The sequence below is a fragment of the Myotis nattereri genome (assembly GCF_964212035.1).
Source record: "Myotis nattereri genome assembly, chromosome: 12".
NCBI classification, from domain to species: Eukaryota; Metazoa; Chordata; class Mammalia; order Chiroptera; family Vespertilionidae; genus Myotis; species Myotis nattereri.
In genome coordinates, this window is record NC_138087.1 from 42197421 (window position 1) to 42212753 (window position 15333).

General features: G+C 37.1%; 1 protein-coding gene across 1 annotated transcript; it reads left to right on the forward strand.

The window, feature by feature from the left end:
* Positions 1-1775: 1775 nt before the first annotated feature.
* LOC308527999 (ferritin heavy chain-like) lies at positions 1776-2533 on the forward strand. Its single transcript, XM_081103451.1, has one exon. The coding sequence runs from the start codon at positions 1830-1832 to the stop codon at positions 2376-2378; it is 549 nt and encodes a 182-aa protein (XP_080959577.1). The 5' UTR covers positions 1776-1829; the 3' UTR covers positions 2379-2533.
* The last annotated feature ends 12800 nt before the right edge of the window (positions 2534-15333 follow it).

Sequence of the window (15333 nt, forward strand, 5' to 3'; positions counted from 1 at the left end):
ACCAGACGGGCCTGCCTTTCAAACTGTGCCCTGCGTGATTCCACGTGCACTTTATACTCCTAAACGGCTTGTTAAGTTTCTTATTTGTCATGAATGATAGCAGTCTGACTGAAATGACATATCTAAGGAAAGCAAATTAAACATTAACATGGGCTTTTCCTATCTTAAAAAATAAAGTTTTGTGTGCAGGTGTTTAACAGGAATCACTGACTGAAGTTTTCTCTGTTGGATATAAGGTGAATAGACAAATAGGTCCTCGTCTCCACACCAGGTTGCAGATACAGTCACTAAGGATCAGCCTAGGATAAGCAATTGGAGGTAGGCAGCTTTCAACTTTCCCTGCAGCAAACTTGGTTCCCAAGCCAAGATTCAGACAGCCTCTTGATTTTTACATGCTTGACATGGGGAAAGTAAAGCTGTAGGTATTTTTGCTACTAGGCATCCCATTAATAACAGTGCATTCTGAGGCATGTATAGAGGACTGCCTCCATAAGTGTAGTAATATGTGAGAACAAGGACTGGTCGCTCAATGCTGAAGTGCTTTCTCCTCTGTTGGGATTGACCCTGTCCAAAGTGCTCTGCCATTATATAATGATTGGGGTTAACTTAGTTTGATGCTAAAGTTCATAGTGAAGATAAAAGTTATTCTTTAAAAGACTTTCTCTCTGGAATCCTCCACTGTGCTCCCCCATCCCAACTCCTATGGAATACTTGGAGATAGCATAGTATTGATATGACTGAGTTTCCAAAGCAAAGCTATTTTAGCCTTAAGACAAAGTTAAAGATAAGTAATGTACAAAAAATTGTTAGAAAAAGAATTCTATTGTTGTTCTATACCCATACGATACTACATGATGCAAGAGGAGATTATTTCAATTAACAAGTTATCAGATACTTATTGAGCATCTACGATGTTCCAGGCACGCTGACGTGGAATAATTTATAACGGCAATAAAATACTGGAATACGTCACTCAAAGATTGCAACATACTAGAGAAATGGTGATTAGGTAAATGTTCTCAACTTTGAAGACATTGGTTTGTTTTGAAGGCAGGGATTAGACCTTAAGACTTTAGTAATTTGCTGCCATATAATTATGAGAGAGTTCTCTAAGTTGTGTTTCTATGGTAATTATTTGATGAAAAAATCCCCATCACAGTTGAATGAATGAACACTCAAAATATATTTTTTCTTCACTAGAAAGAAACTAGAAATAAATACAGACAGACAGGGCTACCTCAAGGTTGGTCATTCTGAAGTGTTTTGTCAGTGTTGGGCCTTCTAGTCCTATCTCCACAGAGCCAGGCAAACCTTTTGGAAGCACAGATCTGGTGTCGCTGCACTGCTAAAACCTGGCGATGGCTCTCCTTTGCCTGCGGGATTCTAAACTTCAAGGTCCTCAGTATGGGGTGTTAGACGTGCTCCATGGTGTAGATTGTGTTTACTTCCCAGCCTCACCTACCACTTCCCTGTCCCAAACATTGAGCTTCATCATATTACTTTATTTCCCTGAACGTAACTTGCTCTCTTGCTTCTGAAAATTAGAATATTAAAATGCTCTAACTATAAAGCTCTCCCTCCTTTCCTTCCTTCCTCCCTCCCTCCCTCCCTCCCTCCCTCCCTCCCTCCCTCCCTCCCTCCCTCCCTTCCTTCCTTCCTTCCTTCCTTCCTTCCTTCCTTCCTTCCTTCCTTCCTTCCTTCCTTCCGCCGCCACCGCCGCCTCCACCGCCTCCACCTCCGCCTCCTCCTCGCAGCGCCCCGGACCCCGACCACCCAAGGCCCCCGCCTCCGCTGCAGCTCCACGCCGTCGCCTCTCCGCCGCCGCCGCCATGTCCACCGCGCCCGCCTCGCAGCTGCGCCAGAACTACCACCAGGACTCGGAGGCCGCCATCAACCGCCAGATCAACCTGGAGCTGTACGCGTCCTACGTCTACCTGTCCATGTCTTACTACTTTGACCGCGACGATGTGGCTTTGAAGAACTTTGCCAAATACTTCCTCCACCAATCGCACGAGGAGAGGGAGCACCCGGAGAAGCTGATGAAGCTGCAGAACCAGCGCGGCGGCCGCATCTTCCTCCAGGACATCAAGAAACCAGACCGCGACGACTGGGAGAACGGGCTGAACGCAATGGAGGGTGCGCTGCACTTGGAAAAAAGTGTGAATCAGTCACTACTGGACTTGCACAAACTGGCCACTGAGAAAAATGACCCTCATTTGTGTGACTTCCTTGAGACTCACTACCTGAATGAGCAGGTGAAATCCATCAAAGAACTGGGCGACCACGTCACCAACTTGCGCAGGTTGGGGGCCCCTGAAGCGGGGATGGCCGAGTACCTCTTTGACAAGCACACCCTGGGGGACAGCGACGAGAGCTAAGCCTTGGCTGCTTCCTGTGGCCTCGGGGAGACTTCCTGGTCCCCCAAGCAGTAATGCATGTTGGCGCGACCTTTACCTTTTCTATAACTTGTACCAGATCATCCACTCATGTCTGTCATTTGTACCGTTCCTTCCAATAAAGTAATTTGGTACCCCCCCCCCCAAAAAAAAATCCTTCCTTCCTACCTTCCTTCCTTTTCTCTCTCTCTCTCTCTCTCTCTCTCTCTCTCTCTCTCTCTCTCTCTCATCTTTCCCCTTTCTCTTCACTCAGTTAATTACTATCTCAGGTCTTAGCCTTACTATACCTTTATTCTAAGAAACTTCCCCAGACTCCTTAAGACTATTTGGACTCTCACAGCACTTAATGTCTTCCAACCACATTAGGGTGTCCATGAATTTGTCACATCCACTCAGTTATAATGGGACTGTGTCTTGCTAGCCTTATATTGCCAGAAACTAGTATAGCACATGGCCTAAAGTAGATGTATTCAATAAAGAATTATTAATTACATGAATAAACATTTATCATGACCTTCAGGGATGATACAAAAAAAATCCATTTATGTACTAGGTACATAACAGGTTTTTTTTTAATGTTATGAAGACAGAGCACACTAAATTCAGAAGCCTAAAGTTTGTTCTAAGAGAGCTGTGGACAGCAAATTCCAGAATGATTTAGAATCTCCCACAGTAGCATTGGGAGTGTAAGGAGATTGTTTAACATAACTATGTAGCATAGGTCCCCTTAGAACATGTCTATAAAAAGTATCTGCTTCCATTTTTAGACACCTAGCTTCAGTCCAGTGTGCTGCCAGGTACATGCTGTCTCTTGCTTTGCAGCCTGGGCTAGAGTTACACCCTCTGCATTACATTTCATATCCTTGATTATTTACATAATCCCTCTGGCTGTGCTGATCAATTTACAGACCAAAAGGAATCCCATTATCGGTGTACTAAGCCATATACTTGGCTGCCTCATACAAATGTGTTTTACCTGGATTATGTATGGCAGAGCTGGTCCCCGAGTGGAGATCATGTCATTGTACTTAACACAAGATTTCCCTAGAAACAGTGGGATACCGGAGGTACAGGGAAATCAAGACTGGTCAGCATAATCACCCTTAATAACTTGTCTTCTTTCCACAATCTGTGATTTTAGAAATATATTAGCATACGGCATACTTAAAACTGGATGTTATAATCAAATGGTTTCAATGCCAGCCCCCTTTGAAAACTTTATACTCATGCCAAACTATTGTACTGTGATAATTTGTGAAATATTAACTTCGAGAGGGATGATAATTCCTATTTTGCCCAAATTATGCAGTTTGTTAGATCTCTAAATATGTTGAAGGATACAATGAGCCACAATATTAACATTTTAAAATATATAAAATGTAAATTCATAGATATTAGCACAAGTGAATTGGGAAAGAAGCTATTTATGAGTAGAGGGACTCAGAGTAAATCTTGGTGAAAATAGTAAAACAATTATGGTGGTTCCCATAGTTCATTTATATGTTTACAAGCTTATAGGTTCATAAAACAAAACAGTATTAGAACATTAGCATGCCTTAAATATGTCAAGAGAACTCATTACCATTTTACTGGTGCTCTAAATACATCTTCTGATACCAAGATGAAGAGAAGAAAGGAATTAGTACGTCAAGTGGTTTAGTACATCAACGTTGTTCTACAAGAGACTTTTTACTTCTCAAATAGAAGCACTAAGCAGACTTACAAAGATTTATTGAGTACAGTTGACCCTTGAGCAACATGGGGGTTAAGAAATTCTCATGTAACATTTTCCTTCCCTAAAATGTTCAATATCCCTCCCTCAGTGTCCATGAGAGATTGGTTCCAGGACACCCACAAATACAAAAATCTAAAGATCCTCAAGTCCCTTTTAAAAAATGGTGTGGAATGATGCATACAGTGCATATTTATTGGGAAAAAAATCCGTGCATTTAAGTGGACCTGCAGTTCAAACCTGTGTTGATCAAAGGTTAACTATACTTTTAGAGATTCAGGTTTTCCCATTTGTAAGAGCATGTTGTTAGAAACAGAAACAAGTGAGTCTAATCAGAAAGTCATTATTTCCAATATGATCTCCACGTCAAATAATAGTTAATAAACAGGGTGATCACTTTGTAAGTTATATAAATGTCTAATCAATATGTTGTATACCTGAAACTAATATACTATTGTATGCCAACTGTAATTGAAAAGTAGAAAATTATTTAAAAACAAAAACAGTTAATAAAAATATTCATTACTCATTATAATTTCTTTTTTATTAAAATATGAAAATCCATGCTAATTATGTTTTCAATTTCAGTAAGTCTCGGAGAAGTCCTGTTTCAATAATTATTCAAATAGTCTTAAATACAGATGCAAATGGAAGCTCATGTGCACAGATATGTCAAGTCTTGGGCAAGTGAGTCTGAGCTGGGAGTTAGGTGGGCACATGCTTTTAAGGCTGGTTCTACCTCTGACTGTATGACTTTGAGCAATTCTGTGTTGCCTTTCACTACAGGATCACCTGCAGGATTTATTAGGCACAAATTGCTGCTCCCAAATCCTAGAGTTTCTAATTTAATAGGTCAAGACAGGCCCCCAAAATTTGCATTTCCTACCAAGTTCCCAGGTATTACTAATGCTTCTGATATGGGACAGGCTTGGAGAACCCATACAATGCACACACCTCCCAATCTGCTTCTCTTTACTGAGGAGGGAAGCAGAGGGTCACAATGGAATGCATCACGGCAGAGTGTGTTATGGCCTTTAGATGACACTGTGGGAGTCATGTGCATTCACAGGAAGGGAAGCAGGAAAGGGAGGAGGAAGACGCACATCTTTGGATCCAGCTCCTAATATTCTTACTTTCATTATTCCATCAACAAAGAGATGAGCCTAGGATTGGCAGGCAAAAAACCCAGAGTCTACAGAAGAGTGAAGAATGTACCAGAAATGTCCAATATATTCTCTAGCTGTCCATCTTTGCCCTTCCCTGTACTGTATCCGGGAGCTACAAATTCCAATATTATACACAGTTGAAAAGAGGCAAAGCTGATCTGCACTTATCCTGTTGGTACGAATATGAAGATGTTCCCTTACATACATCGTGAAAACTCTCAACAGCTTCATGTTCAGAAAAAAACAAGGTTGGATATATTTTTTAAATAAAGAATTATGAAGAATTATTATGCTTTAGAATATTTTTAAATTTAAACATGAATAGACATGTTCTTTGTGATACATCTGAATGAATACTCACATTTATATGGTTAACTGTGGAATCATACATCGATGAAAAACATTTTCTGGTAGAAACACCTAAACACAAAAGATTTAGTTAGCTCATAAACTTGGGAAGCAAATCAGGATGAAGCTTCCTTTTTATATTCTGAAACCCAAATCCCATTATAACTATTGCCATTAAAATAAAAATATGTGAAACAGAAGGTTTTTATATACCCTAACTGATGTATGACTTATAACAAGCAGAATTACACGCAATAAAATGCCAGTAAAACGTTGTCAGGTGCATTAATGAACTTCCTGTCATGGGATTTGTCTTGTAAAAGCTATTTTCTTTTAAAGAGAGGAGGCTGCATGCTTTTCTTATTGGCACATCATTCTCTGAATAGAACACTCCTTTGTTGCTGCAATTCATTGCCTCTTCACGGAGTTACTAGATAGTTCCGCATATTTATAGAGGCATGAATTACACTGCTGAAATAAATATTACAATGCTTCTCTATTCAAAGGACCTCAGGAGCAGGAATGTAACAAGGCATCTGCTTTCTCTGAAGAAAATTACATGAGCACTCTGTAATTTCCAATGGGAGGGAGAACAATTTGTGAACCTAGAACAAGTTTGTTCCATCCCCCCCCCCCACATCAAGATAATAAAGCTTATCTCCAAAAAATGAACGTTCTTCAGAAGAGTTCTGAGGAACATAAAATAATAGTGCAATAAACTTGCAGTAAAAATTGTGCTTTTTTTTTTAATGCTTTATAGAGCTTTGCAATTCTTGGATCATTCCAGGGACTAGGAAAATACATAGTTGAATGTGAATATTTAGAATTTTGTTCATAATTTTATATTCCAAGTTGCAACTTTAAAAAAATAATATAAAGCTGGTTTTCTCCAAATCCTTCCTCTATATTGAAAGGACACTCTTATTCACAATGAAATGAACTGAGTTTTCCCCTTCCTTCCTTGAAAGTAAAAATATACACCTTCTAATCAAGTTAGAAGACACATAGATGAGGATACTTTTTATTTTTAATAGAGGCAATTAAATTTGAGTTTTTCATTTTTAAACAGAAATGTATAAATGTGCCTATTGCAGATATAAAAATCATTTTGTGAAAAAATTACAATCAACAAAGTTAATAAACAAGTAGAGGAAATGAACATTCTAACAAAGTAGACATGCAGTACTCTATAAAATCTTTTTTATAGACCTTTGTATTTTGTAAAAATATTACCTTTTTAAAATTTGATTAATAATTTACTTCTTTATTTGAATATTATTTTCTAAAGTTGGTTATATATTCAGGTGCTATACCTTTAAAATATCCAAAAGCATATCTGATGTATAATAAACACATACTTACAAATTTTATAGTGGCTATTAAATATAACCATGCTGCCCAACACACTAGCCACTGGTTATATGTGGCCAGCAAGCACTTAAAATATGGCCAGCGTGACTGAAGAATTGGTTTTTAAATTTTAGTCTTAAAAGATGTTAAATATACTGGGAACAACTTTATCAACGATAAATTTTATGAAATCAAATACAGATGAAGTATTTCTGATGAAAATTAAAATCTCTGAATTGAGATTTGTTTGAAGTGTAAGATACACACTGGATTTCAAAGACAGTATAAAATAAAGAAAAAATAGAAAAGTAATGATTTTTATGTTGTTTACATGTTGAATTAATAATGTTTTGGATATACTGGTTTAAATAAATTACATTTCTGGAATTTCAAAAGTTCACCTGCTTTAATACCTTTAATATGACTATTAGAAAAAATTAAAATTACATACATAGCTCGCATTAGGTTTTCAATGGAACAGCACTGATCTACATAGTAAATAGCAATTAAAACTTAATTTTTGCAGTTTATGAAGCCTATGGTCAATTATTACTACATGTATATTTTGAGCAAATCTATTTTGTATAACCACCACCAATCTAACCACAGAAGGTATAAGTTTCCTGTTACTTGTGAGGCCATTTCCAATGTTAGTAAGTGTTCACAGGCCATATTAGGTTAAATTTTTTAATGAAAATCTGAGTTTTAAAATTAAAGGACATTGCTGGCTCACAGTGTACAGTTATAAAGCTTGCTGACAACACAAGGGCTCCTAAATAAAAGACTCAGTGTGTACTCCACTCACCTAGCCTTGGCCCTGGGAATGGCCTGCATTTGTCTGGACAATGCGGCTCCTTTCTAAGTGGCACAAAGACAGCATGAGCAGGCTAGCTCTGTATGTTTGTATCAAAATAAAATATTGCAATATTATAAAGTGCATTCTCAGAAAATTGTTTCCTGCTCAAATTATATAGGTAGAGTGCATTGATCTTCCTAAGTGATGGGCAGGAAGAATACTGCTATCATCTGACACTTGCCAAAGGTTTTATTATTCTCCCAACTTTCACATATATTCTATCAGTATTTTCATAGTAATGCTAGGAGATAAGTAAAGCAGGCATTGTCCTCCTTTTACAACCCCAAAAAGAATGAAATTGAATTTCCTCCTTGGATTGGTATAGAACACAGAATTACCACATTTTTCCCCTTGCAAAATTATAGCCTGGTAACTTGGGAGGCAGCCTCACAGACATAAACACTGCAACTAAAATTATATAGAACACTTATAGGCTAAGAACAGATTATAATGTGAAAAAATAATTCAACCAATTTTTGATTTCTAAAATTCAACCAAAATAAAAAAATTCAATCATGTTTTATTATTCAATTTATATGTTTCAAAAGAGCCAAACCTTAATGGCAATGTAGTTTACTCCCACCAAAATTTAATTTATTTATTATAATTGTTAGTCCTATACAACTTATTTCAGTAAGCCTATGAAAAAAAGTTCTCCCTTGAAAATATTCCTGTAAATTAGAACACCTTTGCGAAACAACTTTACATTGCAGTCAATTAAAATCAATTCTTAGTTACTGATAAACACTGTTTTCATGCTATATATTTTATTTAAACATAGGAAAAAAACAACTTAGCTAATGCTTTTATAAAGTTAGAGGGCTCTAAGGAGAATATCTTTAAGGTAATTCCTTAATATCCCTTTTGGAAGAGTATTAGTCATTTCTTATTCAATGTAGATTTCTTAAGTAGCTGACATTTATTTTGTTTCTTACCACCTGATCTTGGTACCTTAAAATCTGTTTTTCATTTGTTTTACATTTATTCATGTTTTAATGGCTCCTAGTGATTTTCAACTAGAATTTTCCTAAGGAGTGAGTTCTAAGATCTTTCTACATATTGAGTATTGTTTGTATTGATTTTGTTTTTTTAAAAAATTCTATTTGTTAAACAGTAATGAATCACTCGATTGATTATATTCTTAACTGTTACTAATTGTAACCATTGAATTGGCTTAAAGTTCCCCTGAATACAGTAAGTGGTATGTATATTTAATTATAAGAAAGAATATGCCTCTCTTTAGATGCTTTTATAGATAGAATATTTGTTCATTGAAATTAAGGCCAGGTCTACACCACATAGATTAAAAAAAATCACTTAAAATTTTATTTTTCAATTACAGTTTACATTCAATATTATTTTATATTAGTTTCAGTTGTATAGCATAGTGTTTATATAATCATATACTTTGCAAGGTGTTCCCCCCAATATTTCAAGGACCGACCTGGCACCATACTTAGTTATTACAATATTACTGACTATATTTCCTATTTTGTACTTTATATCCCTGTAACTATTTTGTAACTACCAATTTGTACTTCTTAAACCCTTACCTTTTTCACCCAGTTCTCCCACCCTCTCTCCTCTGGCAACCAGTCAGTTTGTCCTGTGTCTATGAGTCTGTTTTGATTTTGTTTGTTTACTTTGTTCTTTAGACTCCACATATAAGTGAAATCATATGCTCTTTGTCTTTCTCTAACTGACTTATTTCACTTAGCATAATAAACCACAAAGATTTGAAGAATGCAATGTTTTTTACCTTCATAACAAAAGTTGGCATCACTACCTATACTCAAAAACAAAGTTTCCTTTTGGAATATCAAACCACGCCACAGCTTCCAGGTTATGAAGGAATTGGAGGTAATGGATCCATACATTTTATATTTATTTCTTCTCATGTTTATCAAATCATTGTGGTCATCAAATGAAATTACTCAGGCACACATTCTATCTACATTGATTTGAGGGCAACTTTAATAAAACATGACAAAAAGGGAATTTATTTTAAAAGTAACATCACGAATTCTCCCAGAACTATCACACACACTACTCAGTCTGTAAGTCATGTAATGGACATTGTCATTTTGACACGTAGCACGTTTCTCTTCTTCCATCACCTTTGAATTAATTGGGTTGTAGAGGGTAGGGCAAGGGAAAGAGGGGTGGAATTTGGAACGCGCGATGACTACTACTTGTATCATCGGATCATTTTGAAGTCAGGTTGATATTAACTTAGTAAGGGGAGCCCCACTGACTTTCTGTCTCCTCCAGACAATAAAACAACATAATTACATCTGCGCCCCTCTTTGTAATTGTTCTCCTATAACAAAGATTCAGAACTAACTACAGATTCTAATTAACTCAAATTAGACTCATGAGAGAGATGATAAGTACTACAACATGAAGATTTAAACATTAATCCTAATTTCAAACCTCAACGATGTTGGGGACAAGGAAATAGATGTTAAAGGAACAAATTGGGCCGCTCACTACAGATGTTAGAAGTTAGCAGTAACCAGTCAATGGCTTTAACCAATTTGAAAGCATGCTTCTCACTGTCTGCAAGGAAGGATAGCAGCACCTAAAGGATAAGAGACCACATTTCAAAATGGCATTAAGTCCTTTCTTGCGCCTGATTCTGCGTTTATCATTAGTTTGGGGATAGGAAGGGTGGAAATGGTGGAAATAGGAAAATACTTTGTTGATTTAAACATTCATCGATTTAAAAACTTGCTTGGCATATTTTTGAAAGTTTAGTGTTACAACATATTATTAGAGCCACTTTGAAAAACATATAATGAGAACTTTAATATTAATTATATTGTTTGAGAAAAACATTTATTATAGATGTTTATTAATGAAATTCCTTATTGAAAAGGTGCAAACTTTCTATTTTTCCATAATTTACATCTCATTAAAATGTTACTTTTATACTAAATGTTTTACTTTTTCAAAAAGTGTTGTTCCTAATGTTCACTAATTTCTCTGCATTCTCAGTTGTTTACTATGAAAATAGGCTTCAGAGAGACTGATCTTCAAACCTCAGAGGGAAGGCAGGAAAGGATGGGAAGAAGGTGTAAGAGATCAACCAGAAGACTTGTATGCAAGCATAACCAATGGACACAGACAATAGGGGGTGAGGGCCTGTGCTGGGAGGTGGGAGCAGGCTGAGAGAGGTAAATGGGGGGAAAAGGAGAAATATGTAATACTTTCAACAATAAATAATTTAAAAAAAGAAAATAGTCTGTAGATAAAGGTGAACTTTTTTAGTGTTGCAGATTCTCCTCTAGCCGGCACATTGTTTGAAATCATAGTGTGATAAAATGATTCATTAGTATGAGTTTGTAATGCTAATGTTTGTTATATAAAGGATTTAAGATAGCAAATAAAATAAAATAAAATAAAAATTCACCATAATAAAATATAGAGCAACCTGGCTGGTATAACTCGATTGGAAAGTCATCTCATACACTAGAAGGGGCGGGTTTGAGTCCCAGTCGGGGTGAGTGGAGGGGATGGGAGGTTCTGGAGGGGGGGCAGCCAGTGGATGTGTCTCTCTCACATCAATGTTTCTCTCTCTCGCTCCCTTCCTTTCTCTAAATATCAATACAAAATTAAAATACAGAGCAATCTGATTAAAATTTAAAAGTCAAAACCATATATAGTGGGGCCTTGACTTACAAGTTTAATTCGTTCCGTGACGGAGCTCATAACTCAAATTACTCGTATGTCAAATCAAAAAGTGAACGAGTGAGACACGTGGTGCTGGGCTGATGTTGTGGCATTCACTGTGACGTTCATTGTGCCAACTAGCGGTGGGGTATCTGAAGCTGGCTCGTAACCCGAATTTTAACTCGCAACTCAAAGCAAAAAATCGACCGAGAGACGGCTCATATCTCGAAAAACTCATTAGTCGGGATACTCATAAGTCAAGGCCCCACTGTAAAGGAAGAAAACTAGCCCTAAGCTTAGTGGATAAAGCATAGGCCTGTGGACTGAAAGGTCCCGGGTTCATTCTGGTCAAGGGCACATGCACAGCTTGCGGGCTTGATCCCCAGTAGGGGGCATGCAGGAGGCAGCCGATCAATGGTTCTCTCTCATCATTGATATTTCTATCTCTCTCTCCTTCTCCCTTCTTCTCTGAAATCAATAAAAATATATTTAAAAGAAAAGAAAAAGAAAACTAAAATGAAGGCTGTATGGATCAGACCAGGGTACATTTAATCAAATATTATGCTCAGAGTTTTCTGCAAACCAAAGTGAAAAGGGAGATAAGGTGGGCTGCATGACTCGCATTATTAAAAAAGATGGAATCACATCAGTTCCTCAAAGGAAGCAATGTTTTCAAGAACTAAAGTCTTTGAAGTCTTTTGATTAGGAACTCATACTGTGGCTCATCAAGCAATGATTTCCTCAACAAGTCTGCAGTTTATAGTAGATGTTTGCTACATTTTTAAGAAAAATTTGGATTGATATCCCAAATAATACTAAAAAAGAGAGTTTTGGTGTAGTGTCTTAGTCCAATTTGTCCCTTCATGATTATTAGGCTCTTTTTGGTTGGTTTCTAATCCCTGCCTTCCTCTCTCCTTTGCCCACAGAAGTAGCAGTGAGCTCTAGGTCTCTTCTCCAACACACCAAGAGGTATGTGAAATCAAAAGCCAGCCGCAGATACAGGCCAGCATAAACAGATTGATTACCAAGAAGGTACAAAAACATTCAGACAACCTGTTCCTTAAGTCTGGTTAAATTCTAGCTTTCTATCCTTCTGGAGGCCCCTGTGACAACAGTGCTGAGGATTTTGTTGAAATTAGGTGAGTCCTCTATGTTGCCCAGGGGCTATGGGCAAGAACAGGAGTCCTAGGACTAGGGCACTGCTTTGAAGGACAGGGGTGGGGGCAGGGCAGGCTCTCCAGGTTCTCATATCATCTTTACAATGGGAAAATGTATGTCAAACATTTCTTCTGTTCTATCACAGATGGAGATGGCAATATTAGAAGTCATTGTTATTGGAAGTCATACAATACCGATTAGGGTCTTTCAAATGCCATCTATTTACACTAATTAAAATAATGCTAATAATCCATTCTTGCATGTAGATTATAGTTAACTTATCTACCCACATAGCACACTATCTATGCTGACGTATTTAAAATAAATTGTAGCCCTAACTGATTTGGCTCAGTGGATAGAGCGTCTGCCTGCGGACTGAAGGGTCCCAGGTTCGATTCCGGTCAAGGGCATGTACCTTGGTTGCGGGCACATCTCCAGTAGTGGGTGTGCAGGAGGCAGCTGATCGATGTTTCTCTCTCATCGATGTTTCTAACTCTCTATCCCTCTCTCTTCCTCTCTGTAAAAAATCAATAAAAATATATTTAAAAATAAATAAATAAATAAATAAAATAAATTGTAAATAGCATAACAGGAATTGTCACAATCTACTCATCAGAAGATTCAGGCTTTTACTAAGATGATTTTCCCTTGAATATCTGCTAATACAACATTCTTCTTTATTAATATACAACAAATACATGGTGAATCTATAGCCCTGGCCGGTGTTGTTCAAAAAATATCCTTGGGTGAGGATTAACAACAACAAAAAAATAGGTTTATAGTTGTGAGTATATGAGACAGAGTTTATTCTTATTTATTGCATTATTTTCCATTTGAACAACTCTAAACCTACTTTTGCCCCACCCTGTGTTCAATTTGTTAGAATAAATATAAGCATTATTCTCTTTAGTACCTTATGCATAGTGTTTTTGTTTCAAAATTATTTCCCATATATCATTTAATTAATCCACTGAAACCTTGTAAATTGGAATACAATAGTGACCATTATCTCCATCATACAAAAGAAAACAGAAGGGCTCACCTTTGTAAAGTGAAGTATTCAGAGTCACACAGCGAGTCTTGGCAGAGCTGGCCTTGCCGGTCTTGTGGTTTTCCATTGTGAACTTTTTCTAAGTGATCTGTTTTAATGTTCCTCCGTTGTTTTTCCAGGAAAGCTTACAAGAGAAGTGAACTCCTGTTCTTTCACCTATTTCACCTTCTCTAGTTATTCAATAAAATGATTTTCAAACATTCTCTTTGTCTGTGTAGGAGTATGTTTTTAAGTTCTCTGATGATTCCTGAAAAATAAAATAAAAAACATACCCAACTTCTTCAATATGGAATTTAACTGTAAATTGAACTCTAGTATTATTTAGCAAAGTTTGAATGGTAGCCTGTGCTTCACATAAGTCACAAAATATTTACCACATAATAAGCCTAATTTATATATAAATGGAAATTTTTGTCTGCTTATTTGGGAGGAATTAGAAAATTGGAGTATTTCAGACAAAATTCGTAAACGCATTTTTGTTCTTCAGCTAATCATTAGATCAAATATGTCTCATCTATAATTCAGCTCTCCATTATCAATATTTTCTTGGAAACAAAATTAGCTCCTTCTAAGGAAATAATGTTGCTTCATGAAAACAGCACTAATTATGAGTCAGACAGAATGAGTTTGCTTTGTCCTATTTCTGCCCATTACTTGCTAATTGACTTTGCCTTGTTTCTACTAAATCTGGAATGAAATGGAGGAGGAGGGGCAGTAATCTGAGAACCTCATAGTGTTTTATGAAAGTATAAAAAAGGCAAATATGTCAGTGTTTTTGTTTTCCTGACAGATTCTTGCTTCTTTGTGCTTCAACTCAGGCATCCCCTCCTTTGAACATCCAGCCCTTGCATATACCCTCTGAACTCACCTTATTGGATATACTCACCTTTGTTTATCTCTGTCATTGCATTTACTCTATGCAGTATCTGCCGAATTTTATGCCTCTCCCATAACCTAGGTAGCCCACGGAGAATAAGGACAATATTTTATTAGTTTCTGCAGCCAGTAAAAGAGCAGTGCTAGTTACAGGGTAGATAAACAAAAAAAAAGTTAAATAAATGAAGGGAATGCAATGGAATGAAAGAAATATTTACTCATTGATTTTGCAAGGTTGCTGTGAAGATCAAAACTAGTAATGTGTGTGTGTGATAAGTTAAATTTTTAAAACTTAAGTAGCACGTACAGTTTCCCTCAGCTTGCAAAGCTTTAAGAAATGATTGGTGAGTTAAAATTAAACTAAACAAATCGTTAAGACATTTGTCATGAATCTGTGCCTGACCAGACCTCTATAAATGCTGACCTTGTGCAGATTAAATCTAAAAGCCCTGGAGTGATGTTGTCTATCTTACACCTCACCCTCCTTGTCGAGACCCTTGCTGAGGTTGAGAACCATGAGTGTCAGACTCCTAGACCTTAAGGAGCTATGACAGGTAACCAAATGGGAAACTGATGGCTGCCCTGGGCTCACGGAGACATGTGTCTAACAGGGCAGACTTGTCACTAGACCCTTTAGAGGGGAAATGAAGCGATGAACAAATGCTGGGCATCAGAGGCGCCAGGTCCTGACAGGCTAAGGTGTGACCTGCTGAATCCTAACCATCCCA

Bases quoted from the DNA above. Each gene is read 5' to 3' on its own strand.
- LOC308527999 (XM_081103451.1), top strand. From the start codon at position 1,830: ATGTCCACCGCGCCCGCCTCGCAGCTGCGCCAGAACTACCACCAGGAC.